General features: G+C 35.3%; 1 protein-coding gene across 1 annotated transcript in view; it reads right to left on the bottom strand.

The window, feature by feature from the left end:
• The window catches only part of PREX2 (phosphatidylinositol-3,4,5-trisphosphate dependent Rac exchange factor 2), a 300,507-nt gene that overhangs the window by 80,262 nt on the left and 207,081 nt on the right, over positions 1 to 13,164 (bottom strand). Inside the window, exons 33-34 of the mRNA XM_027973014.3 lie at positions 8,915 to 9,017; positions 2,993 to 3,136 (exon numbers count right to left, since the gene is read on the bottom strand). Of these exons, the coding sequence (XP_027828815.2) occupies positions 2,993 to 3,136; positions 8,915 to 9,017 (247 nt within the window). The remainder of the gene's footprint in view (positions 1 to 2,992; positions 3,137 to 8,914; positions 9,018 to 13,164) is intronic.

Here is a 13,164-nt window from a genome sequence, read left to right as displayed (position 1 = left end):
TATATGGATTCTACCACATAAATGAAAATACCTTCTAGTAACTTCTAAGATCTCTTCGCTGAAATTTTTATCAGCTTAAATGCATTCTTGCCAAGTATCTGTTTGAGGTAGCCATTGTTTTTTGTGAACTGAGAACTTCCAGATGTACAAGCTGGATTTAGAAAAGGCAGAGGAACTACAGATCAAATTGCCAGCATTCACTAGATCATAGAGAAAGCAAGGGAATTCCAAAAAAACATCTACTTCTGCTTCATTGACTGTGCTAAAGCCTTTGACTCTGTGGATCACAACAAACTGTGAAAAATTCTGAAAGAGATGGGAAAACCAGACCACCTTACCTGCCTCCTGAAAAACCTGAATGCAGGTCAAGAAGCAACAGTTAGAATAGGACATGAAACAACAGACTGGTTGGTTCCCAAACTGGGAAAGGATTATGTCAAAGCTGTATATTGTCACCCTGCTTATTTAACTTATGCAGAGTGCATTAGGAGAAATGCTGGGCTGGATGACTCACAAGCTGGAATCAAGACTGCCAGGAGAAATGTCAACAAGCTCAGAAATGCAAGTGATACCATTCTAACGATAAAAAGTGAAGAGGAACTAAAGAACCTCTTGAAGAGAGTGAGAGAGGAGGGTAAAAAAGCTGTCTTAAACCTCAACATTCAAAAAACTAAGATCATGGCATCTAGTCCCATCACTTCATGGAAATTAGAAGGGGAAAAAGTGAAAACAGTGACAGATTTTATATTCTGGGACTCCAAAATCACTTGTGAATGGTGACTGCAGCCACGAAATTCAAACACACTTGCTCCTTGGAAGAAGAGCTATGACAAATTTAGACAGTGTGTTAAAAAGCAGAGACATCACTTTGCTGACAAAGGTATGTATACTCCAAGCTATGATTTTTCCAGTAGTCATGTATGAATGTGAGAGTTGGACCATAAAGAAGGCTGAGCACCAAAGAACTGATGTTTTCAAATTGTGGTGCTGAGAGTCCCTTTGACTGCAAGATCAAATCAGTCAGTCCTAAAGGAAATCAACCCTGAATATCCATTGGAAGCACTGATGCTGAAGCTGAAACTCCAATACTTTGGCCACCTGATAAAAGAGCTGACTCACTGGAATAGCCCCTGACGCTGGGAAAGATTGAAAGCAGGAGAAGAGGGTGACAGAGGATGAGATAGTTGGATGGCATCATCAACTCAATGGACATGAGTCTGAACAAACTCTGGGAGATAGTGAAGGACAGGGAGGTCTGGAGTGCTGAAGTCCATGGGGCCACAGAGTTTGGACATGACTTAGGGACTGAACAATAACATTGTTTTTAAACTATGGCAATTGAAGGAAGGGTAATCTATCTTTTAGAATTATAACATGCAGGAGGTAAAAGAGAATTTTCACTCGGTAGTGAATTTAGATTTAACATGACTGTCGGTTCTTCAATTACCAAAATTGATTTTATTCCTCTATTTTTATTAAAATAATAATAATAAAAAACTCCACAGCAAAACCAAAGCAGTCTTGAAAACTCAAAAGAAGAAAAAATGTAGTATTCTGCAGTACCACTTAGAGAAATCTTGTGACCACAGCGTGAATCTTTTTTAAAAAATCATAGACAAAAAGAAACTATACATTATTCTGGATTTCTGATCTTTCTGGCTTTTGTGACTCCAAAGATTAAAAAGATTCAGGACTTTCCCTGGGAAATCAGTTCACTGCAAGAATCGTCTTATTCATGTCAATCTTAATTTCTTCTACTGTGGTTAACACTCATTGTTCACTTGCCAAAACAATTTTTTTAATTTATAAAAGGGATACATTTTTACTGACAAAATTAACATAATGCAAAAAACTCTAAGAATAAAAAATCAACAATTTAATCACCCAGTGGTATTGAAAAAATTCATATATTTTCAATATATACCTATGAAGTATATATATATGTAAGTATATACATACATGTATGACATAATTGAGCCTATAAATTTTTTGATAATCTGATTGTGTATACTATCAAACTGTTTCTATCTCATAAAATATTTTAACCATATGTTTGTCAGGAAGCATTTAACAGGAGGCTTCCTGTGTGCTGTTTTGGATCTGTCAGGAATTCTCTGTTCCTTATTAAGTCCTGAATACTCAGGAATTAAGAGGAGAGGTAAGCCTCTCCCGGGACTGAGGAATCCAAGCATTTCCTTCATTAGTGTTTCTATATGGTGGTAAGTATCCTCTTCCTTCTTGTGAACCATACGGTAAAAGTGATTGTTTACAACTCTCTCTCTCTTTAATACGGATAGCCTATGTTTTGTAAGTCTGGAATTTTAATCTTTATCTTTGCTGAGAATAACTACCTTGTAAGACATTATATATGCCCACACCATGTTGATTAAAATATGTTTGCTCCATCAAAGCTCTGGTTCCCCGTGTCTTTCTTTCTTTCTCTCTCTCTCCCTCTCTCTCTTTTTCAGGCTGATCCCCTGGAGCGCAGAGGCCCTCTGAGTTCACTTTCCTGCCAGGGCTTCTAAGACCCTTTTGAGAAGGCGCTCTGCACTTTCACCCCAACGAGAGGGCGCCTGAGGCCTCTGTGAACAGAGCAAGCCCCATGCAGGGGCTTTATTGGCTTTCTGTGTAAACCAAGGAATATCAGCCTCTTTCTCTCCTTTACTTTCTTATCGTCGACTCTGGACCACCAGGTTCCGGTCCATTAAAGGACCTCAACATATGTTAATGGCTTTATAATAATTTATTTAAGGCAAATTAATTTATCTTTATCTAATTTCTCTATTATAAATAATGCTGCAATTCTACTTGATAAATATTTATACCATACACGATTTTTCCTTAACAGATAATCAGACAAGGAAACATACTAAGTATTCAGAATAAACTTTTGAATTCGTGAAAAAGAATGATGGTTATTATTACATTTCTTTTAAACAACTGATAAAGAAAATAATCTAAGTACATGAAGTATAAAAAAGAAAGCAATTACCTTGTGAAAAAAGAACAGGATGAATTTTAAACCCTCCTCCATTCTTCAACCGTTGAGGCAGTTGTTCAAAATGATAACTATCAATGTAGAAGTAAACTTTCAGAGCTTGCCGGCTTCCTTCTGCTTGATAAGTAAGGGGAACATCTAAAATGACATTTAATGTTATATCACTTTCTATTATCAGGATATGTTATATAGTATGTTTGTTAAAAACTAGTATTCACCAATTATTTTACATTAAAAGTACCCATTTATATTTAGTTCAGGTTTAGCATACTTAACAGCTCTGTTCAGTGAAAGAGTATTAAATCAGGTTCTCATTAGCTAACACAACAGATTTATTATTGTATTGCATATAAAATTCTGAAACAGAAAACTTCGTTACACTTTGACACACCAGATGTCTCAGTTAACTAAATGAGAAGTTTAGATACACATGGTTTGGAATCAAAATTTCCCAAGGCAGCTGCCTCATTCATATTTTAGTCAAGATGACTCCTTGGGGTACACTTGTGAAGTGGTGTGCAAGAAACTGAGTGCATAGCAACCAGTATCAAAATTAGCATGGGTTTTGCAAACTCTACTCTCTGAGCACCAGATCAAAAATGTATTACCTCTGTCCCTGCCTTACAGTCATTAGACATTATCTGTTTAAATTATTTTACTTTCAAAGCTCCTAAATTTAAGTACTCACAACAAAACTCCACCCAACTTGAAAAGCTGGAATGCTGCAGTAGTATTTCACAGTGTTATCATAAATCCTTATTTTACGATACTTGTCTGTGACACATAACTTCCACTTCATTAAAAAAGAATGCAAACTCTTCCTAAAAGGCTACAATAGTCACATTAACCAGTTTAAAATTAAGGCCAAAATAGAGTAAATATTTAATATATGTTCTTGACTCAATATTATTTTTACCTTGCTTCTTGAGATAAAACTGTATAAAAGTAGAGCTCAAGATTAAATACCATAAGTGATCACAGATTCCAGGTTTCTTGCTAAATGTATCTAATTCTGCATATCAATAGAGGACTTATAGTATTAACATCTACAATTCCTTTTATACCATATAATTACGGTTATTTTTTGTTTCTTTTTTTTTTTTTTTGAAGGGAGACATGAAGAAATTGAGGTTAAGAAAGAGAATAAACAAATCTCACAGTTGAAAATTAGGAAGTTAAGTGCATTTTAATGAGTAGGAAAAGTCTTTTCTTTTCTGGAACTAAAGAAAAAAGATGCATGAATACTAAATAAATTAGAGATTAAAATATACAATATATTTGTATCTTCTAGTTCCCCTTTCCATACAATGTCTTTCATATATATTATAATTTTGTTAAATTCTATCCCTTAGTTCCAACATAGTCAATCTCTATATTTCCAAATGGATAATGTAATTAGAAGGAAAATGAGAATGTAGCAGTATCATATTACCGGGTTAGCAAAGCACAAATAAAGATGCAACACCAGGAATTAGGAAACTGAAAAATGATTGAAAATGATCTAAATGTGGTTAAAACTAGGAGTGCTATGTGGAAGACTTTTCCTCAAGGTATTTGCCACATATGTAAAAGTACAGGAGATGCTAGCCGTAAAGGACCCGCTTGCCAATGCAGGAGACTTGAGACCTGGGTTTTACCCTGGGTTGTGAAGATCTCCTGGAGGAGGACATGGCAATTCACTCCAGTATTCTTGCCTGGAGAATTTCATGAACAGAGGAGCCTGGAAGACTACAGTCCATGGGATCGCCAAGAGTTGGATATAACTGAGCAATTAACACCTTCATTTTCACTAATTACATCATATGACATGGGAAATATTTTGTACTTTTTCTCTATACCAAAGTGGGTCAGAGTGCCCATTTATTCCTTTGTATCTCTCACTAGTAGCTAAGGTCCATGCCAACAGGGATTTTATTTTACTTAATATTATATTCCTAGAACTTAGTTCAGTACCAAGCATGTTATATACACCTTATAATTATTTATTCCAAGAAAATGAAATGTCTTTAATCCAGATATTTGAGTTCTACTTGCTTGGCTTGCATTTTTCTTCAGAATCTTATTGTTCCTTAATGCAAAAATAAGACTGTGAATAATGCTAAATGGAGCTTTCTTAAAAAACACAGATTAATAAAGCAGAGACAGTGGCCTCAAATATTTCCTGAATACTATCATAAGCCTTACGTAGTGCTAGAGACTTTCAAATACATTATTTTCTTTAAGCCTCACAATTGCATGAGGCAGGGAAAGCTGACATTCTCATGCTTGCAGATGAGAATGGAGCCTGGATTTGAACTCAGATTTCTTGATGTCAAGGCCCAGTGTCCTCTATATGATTCATGCTTCCAACCCTCTGGACTCAGTCCTTCCCTTATAGACACTCAGCCAACTAGTCTTCATCACAGTGATACAAATTAGTCCATCTGACCCCTCTGCATCTAGGCTTACAGAAAGATCAACTCACATGCAGTTAATAAAAAAGCTCTAGTTTTCTTACACTATTTCAATATGATGTGATGACACTTGGGTATAAATAATTCTCTTCTTTCTTAAAACAACTCAAAATAATAACTATACCATCATAACATAGTATAGTTTGCTTAGCATAAATTTGCTTAGAAGACTTAGTATCATAGCCTTGGAACCGACTTGTCACTGGGGAACTAACTTCAAAAGTTGAGATTATGCTTCAGGGAAATACATAAAAATGTACTGCCACACAATATAGCACAATTTTTGTGTTTATTGTGTCTACATTTATAATGTTATTTATATAATGTCAAAATATTATGTACATGGTCTCAATTACTTTTAATATTTAGTATATATTTCAATATGCCAAAGTTAAATCTCTCATAATGGATGTACAGTAAATATTCTATCAAGCTTAAAATACTGGTTCATCTCCAGTTTACTCAACAGACCATTCACCAGTAATGTCATATTTGAATCATGGACAACGTGCTCCTTTGAGGTTATGGTTCCTTAGGCAAATTTAAAAGAAAAAGTATCAGGTTATATTGTGAAAATAGAGTTTCTCTGCTTTGTAGCGAAATTATTCCTACATTATTCAAGTAAATGAAAATATATTCTGTTTTATATCTGCCCACAGAAGACCGTACAATTTGCCCAAATAATATTATCCTTATCAAATAATCCCCTTTACCAAATACTCCCTAGAATACAGCCTAAATCCCTAACATTGTAATCCATGTTTTTGTGCTCTCTCATTTATCAGTGGAGATGAAACTTTAATAAGATTCTATTTTCTCTGTCCTCATAATTTAATACATACAGGATGAACCACTTCCCATCTCCACAGCTACCCTCAAGGTCAAGTCACCATCATCTCTCACCTGGGTCACTGCAAGGCCTTCCTAAGTGGTCTCTCTGCTTCTGCCCTTGCCTGGTAAGGTCCACTCAACACAGCAGCACAGGCTGCCTCTATTTCAGTCTGTGCCATTCCCCTGCTCAGTGGCTCTATCAGAAAGGCAAAGCTCTTTCAAAGATGTGGTCTCCTCTTTGTCCTCAGCCCCTTCTCCTTACCCCTCTCTGACTTTGCTCCAGCTACACACCCCTCCGTGCTATCCCCTGAATGTGTCACACATGCTCCCACCTTGGGGTCTTTGTTCTCACTGTTTCAGTGGACCTGGAAAACCCTTCTCCCAAATACAGTAGGCCCTTTACTGAATTTCTACATTCACAGATGCAGAAATACATTCACGGGTTCTGCATTCACAGATTCAACTGCATGTCCAAAAAAGAAAAAAAAACAATTCCAGAAAGTTCCAAAAAGCAAATTTGAATTTGCTGCTGACCAGCAACATTTAGAGCATTTACACTGGTATTTACATCAGAGCACTTATTAATATATTGGTATTCTAAGTGATCTAGAGATAATTTAAAGTATATGGGAGGATGTGCGTAGGTTACATGCAAATACTACATCATTTTATACGATACTTGAGCATCCACAGATTTTGGTATCTGAGAGGTTCCTGGAACCAGTTCCTGAGAGATAACTCTGTATGACTTGTTTCTGGTCTTCACCCTCCTCCTAGAATGTTTCCCTCCCTAGCAGGTTACACACAGGCAACCTTTCACCTGCCCCTTCATTTTCCCTTTTTGTTCTTTTCTACGTCCCTTCACGCAGTCATATTATTATCTTCTAATCTATTATCAAATTAACTCATTTATTTCCCGTATTATTTATCTTTGTCTGCTTAGTCCTCTACTTCATCCAGCACCTGGAAATGTGCTTTGCCACAGTAGGCATTTTAGAAATTTTTGATAAATGATTATCATTCCTAGAAAACAAATTAAATGAATATTTATTGAGTCCCTATTTGTTGTAGTAGATATTGGAAATGTAAAAATAAATAAAAACCTTTCCAAGTCCTGAAGATACAGAGCTTCTACCATAATTCATAGGATCTTTACACTTATAGATAAACAAGAACCAGAAAAATAACAAACTGCTAAAAGATTTCTTGGCCCAATAGACACATTTTAAACCTGTATGTGACAATGTTGAAGTGGTATATAAATAATGACAACTTGCAGAAATTAAACTCAAGAACTATTTCTCTGAAAGTAGATTTCTAAAACAATGCCTTTGATAGGCTTAACAAGGGATACTTTTCAATCTTTCAATTGAATTTCATAACTTCTTTGCAACATTAGATACAACCAAGTTCTGTCGAAATTTTTTTCTTCATTATGCACAAGTTTGTTTTTCCTTCTACTTTTATAACCATGAAACCTTTCTGCCTGCTGCCCTGGATAAACTGAATTGATATTTGTTCATTCATCTCCTTGAAAAAATACATTGTCCTTTTTGTTCCAGGCACTCTCTTGGGTGCTGGAGGTACAACAATGAACAAGACAGGAAAACGTTTTGCCATCTTGAAAACTTTATAGGATGACTAAGTGAATCAAAATAGTTAATATGATTATATTTGTACACATTAAAATTTTTGACATGGATAAAATAATCTTTGATTTCTACTTTTAAGCTAGCAAAAATGTAAAATATCTGTCTACTCCTTCAGAATTAAATTATAAATTTTATCAATTATTGTCAGATAAAATAATTATAATGTCTTTCTCAACTGATTTGACCTAAATGTTATACAATGTGAGCATAACTTAGGTCTCTGTGTATTACTGGCTCTAAATACTCCAGTATATTGCCTGCTAACACATTCTCTACAGGATCATTTGAAGATGAGCCATGGAAACCCAATACAGTAATTTCTGATATATAATTGTTGTATGTTAGAGCAAAAGTTTTAGATGCCTCAGAGAGCATCTACATAGCTGGACATATCAGGGCAGTTCTTTTATTTAAAAATATTGACATAAAAAAAAACAGCAGAAAGGATAAATATTCTATCAACCCATTTATAAAATTCAGAGATAGAAAGTAGAATCAAGGTTAGCAGGGACTGGAGAAAGGGAGGAAGATAATCACTGTTTAATGCATATGGAGTTTCTGTTTGGGAGGATGAAAAAGCTCTGCAGATGGATGGTGGAAATGGTTACACAACATTTTGAATAAACAATTGTACATTGAAACTGACTAAATGGTAAATTTAATGGTATATATATTTTATCACAATAACAAAAAAGAAAGAAAAGACAATCTTGAGTAGTGCAAAATTTGCTGGACACACTCCAAAAAAGTTTTAGAGGTCAGCCTAAGAGACAAAAACATCAGTATAAAATTAGGTGTAGATTTAACTTATATATACTTTCTATCACTTGCCCAGTTGGTTTTGTTATTTTACATTAAAAATAATATTTTACATATAACTTAATCTTCATATCAAATATATTCATATCCAAGTTTTGCCATATATTGTTTGATAACAAAATAAATCTTATAAAACACATATGAAATAGTTAACTACCTACTTGCAACCAATGGTTCCTCTTCTGATGGTTTAAAGTAAAAAGAAACCTTTTCCAAATCAAACAGTGCAACCAGTGTGTCTTCTAGCATGGCTTGTTCATCTGTCTAGAGAGAAAGAAAAACAATCCATGACATGATTGCACTGTTTGAGATAGAGCATAACATAACATAACAAAACATCTCCAGACCAAAACTCGCTTCACTTGCGTTTTATTTACACACAAACCACATTATCAACATACCTAAGAACTTATTGCCTAAAACGAAATGAACTAATCTTCAGATTTACAAGTTTCTTTTGTAGCTTCATGTTTTTCTTTTCCTCTACTGTCTAAACAATTCTGAACCATTTTTCAGTCTATTTTGTAGCTAGATTCTAGTTATACTGATTTTATCTATTAGTTACAGACAAATGTGTACACATAAATGTCTTATTTGCCTCTAAATCTCTATAATCTTATAAATGTAACAGTGAAAAGTAAAAATACTGTTTTTCTTAAAAAGCCACAGTACATAATGGTCATTGTATTTTACAATAAGATAACCTACGCATTATTCAATTTGCAATTTATGAAAACTGTGATAAAATCAATTTGCATGTATGTGATGATTTTTCTTCCAAAAAGCCTGGGGACAAGAATCATTTTCACTTGCCTTTATGGGGACGTAATCTTCCCTGTTGGCTCAGAAGGTAAGGAATCTACCTGCAACCCAAGAGACCGAGGTTCAATTCCTGGGTCAGGAAGATCCCCTGGAGAAGGGAATAGTAACCCACTCCAGTATTCTTACCTGGAGAATTCCATGGACAGAGGAGCCTGGAGGGCTATAGTTCACGGAGTCACAAAGAATTGGACATGACTAAGCGACTAACACTTCAACACTTTCAATCTAGAATGTCGTGAATATGAAATCTGATTTGTTTTAATCTTTCATTTCATTCCTATATTTTACAGTTGAGGTAGGTAAGACCCAGACTTAGTAACAAGTAATTGCATATCTCAGCATCATCATCTTTTAGTACTGGGTTCTGGGAATCCTATTAGCAGATCAGTGTAGTATCAAAGTCTTTTACTAATTTCCTCATGAAAGAATAATTAACTTTATCATACACATCTTTTTTTTCAAAGGTAACATTTATTTCCTTAAGAAAATCAATGGTCCTTTTAAACAATAATTTTAACATGCTATATCCTCATTTTTAAAATTTGCTGTAGCTTATAATCATATTTTGGGGGCAGCATAAGTAGAGGGTGGAGATGGTAAAGAATTTTTATTGTGTGGGGAAAAAAACACAAAGGTAGTCCCAGACCCCAAGGAAGGACAGCATGGGTAACAAAAGGTTAAGAGTATCATCACTTTGTACTTCAGTTTGGTACTTAATATAACGGATGGTACACACTGGATGCTGGATAAATGTTTATGAGATTCTTACTTTTTAAAGTCCATTGGATGGTAGAAAAATGCTACAAATCTGAAATTGTAGGGATAGGACTAAAGAATGAGCATTTTTCCAGTTAAGAGGAATATATATACACACAGGGAGAAATGTCCCAAACAGGCACTGTAATACGTAGATGTGGTTAAAGTCAGACCCAAGGACCTAGGATTGTGCTCAGCACCCAGAGACGCATCAACTGCCAGTGACTGCAGCTCCCCGGGAGCGCTTCACAGTCCCAGGAGACTTTTATGCTCTCCTGAGACATAAAAGATCATGGGTTATAAAAGAGACAGATTATAAGTTCATAAAAGAGACAGAAAGATTATGGGTTTCCTAGGCTTTTTTAAATTACCTCTGGATTTTTTAAATTAATTTTTAAAAATTAACTTGAGGACTGTTGTTGTTGTTTAGTTGCTAAGTCATGTCTGACTCTTTTGCGGCCTCATGGACTGTAGCCTGCCAGGCTCTTCTGTCCATGAGATTTCCCAGGCAAGAATATCGGAGTGGATTGCCATTTCCTCCTCCAGGAGATTTTCCTGACTCAAGGATCGAACTTAAACCTCCTGTACTGGTAGGCCGATTCACCATCACTGCACCATTAGGAAAGCCCATCTTAAGGGTATCAGACACCAATTTCAAATAAAAAAACAACTTTCTGGAGATACAACTCACATATCATAAGTTTCACCCAATTTTAAGTGTACAGCTCAAGGGCTTTTAGTATATATACAGAGCTGTGTAACTGTCACCATCATCTGATTTTAGAATATTTTCCCGACTAGAATTGAACCTCCATATACCTTCTCCCAATCCTTAGCTCCAGGAAATGACTAGCCTACTATCCGTCTCTAAAATTTGCCTTTTGTATTATTTCACAATAATGTAATCAAATAATACTGGTTTATTTCTCTTAACAATATTTTCAAGGTTTATCCATGTGGTAGCATGTATCAGTAGCTCACTCCTTTTTATTGCTTAATAATATTCTATTGTGTGGATATACCCCAACTTGATTGTCACTCATCATTCAGTTTTTGGACAATTAGATTGTTTTCACATTTTAGCTATCATGAATAATTTTTCTAGGAACATTTGTGTACGTGTTTTTGTTAGAATATGTTTTCATTTCTCTCGGATATTACCTACGAGAAGAATTTCTGGGTCATATGGAAATTCCATGCTTAACATTTGGAGCAACTGCCAAAATGTTTTCCAAAATGACTGCTCTCTTTTACATTCCCTTCAACAGTGTATGAGGGTTTTAATTTCTCCACATCCTCGCCAACGCCTATCTTTGTGCCTATCTTTGTCTTTTGGATTACATTCATCCACATCTCTGTGACACAGCATCTTATGCAGTTTTGATTTGCATGTCCCCAGTGGCTAAAGAAGTCGATCATCTTTTCATGTGCCATTTATACTGTCTTTGGAAAAATGTCCATTCAAATCCTCTCTGCCTGCTTGTTAATTGAGTTGCCTTCTTATTCTTTAGTTTTAAAGGATACTTTATATAATCTGGATGTAAGCCAGTTACTAGATGCATGGATTATAAGTTTTTTCTCCCATTCCTTTGTAGGTTTACTTTCAAATAAAAGTACCAGCACATGACCAGCCAATGGCAGGTATTAAGTAAGAAGAGAATACAAATGAAGCCTCACTAGCTAATTAATTCATCCAACAAACACTTAATACCTACCATGTATTAAGAAGTGGGCATCTGCTCTTATGTAATTTTTATTTGATAGGCAAGGAATAATTAATATTTATTTTGTCTTTAAATACTTTTCACAAGAGGTGAAAATATGCTATAGGAATGAAATAATGATTAAATGATAATAATGAAAAATGACTTCTTCTCCCTTAAAAGAAATGGAGTAGCCCTCATAGCCAACAAAAGAATCTGAAATGCAGTACTTGGGTGCAATCTCAAAAAAGACAAAATGATCTCTGTTCATTTCCAAGGCCAATCATTCAGTATCACAGTAATCCAAGTCTATGCCCCAACCACTAATGCTGAAGAAGCTGAAGTTGAACAGTTCTATGAAGACCTATAAGACCTTCTAGAACTAACACCAAAAGAAGATGTCCTTTTCATCATAGGGGACTGGAATGAAAAAGTAGGAAGTCAAGAGATACCTGGAGTAACAGATAAGTTTGGCCGTGAGTAAAAAATGATGCAGGGCAAAGGCTAACAAAGTTTTGCCAAGAGAATGCACTGGTCACAGAAAACACTCTCTTCCAACAATACAAGAGGCAACGCTACACGTGGACATCACCAGAAGATCAATACCAAAATCAGATTGATTATATTCTTTGCAGTCAAAAATGGAGAAGCTCTATATGTCAGTAAAAACAAACCAGGAGCTGACTATGGCTCAGATCATGAACTCCTTACTGCCAAATTCAGACTTAAATTGAAAAAAGTAGGGAAAACCACTAGGCCACTCAGGTATAAATCATATCAGTTATGATTATACACTGGAGGTGATGAATAGATTCAAGGTAGAGTGCCTGAAGCACTATGGATGGAGGTTCATGACATTGTATAGGAGGCGGTGATCAAGACTATCCCCAAGAAAAAGAAATGCAACAAGGCAAAATGATTGTCTGAGGAGGACTTATAAATAGCTGAGAAAAAGAAGAGAAGCAACAGGCAAAGGAGAAAAAGAAAGATATACCCATCTGAATGCAGAGTTCCAAATAATATCAAGGAAAGACAGGAAAGTCTTACAACGTAATCAGTGCAAAGAATTGAAAAAAACAATAGAATGGGGAAGACTAGAGATCTCTTCAAGAAAATTAGATACCAAGGGA

This window comes from Ovis aries, chromosome 9 (assembly GCF_016772045.2).
Source record: "Ovis aries strain OAR_USU_Benz2616 breed Rambouillet chromosome 9, ARS-UI_Ramb_v3.0, whole genome shotgun sequence".
NCBI classification, from domain to species: domain Eukaryota; kingdom Metazoa; phylum Chordata; class Mammalia; order Artiodactyla; family Bovidae; genus Ovis; species Ovis aries.
Note: the sequence above shows the minus strand (reverse complement) of the source record. Positions and strands in the feature narration are given on the sequence as shown.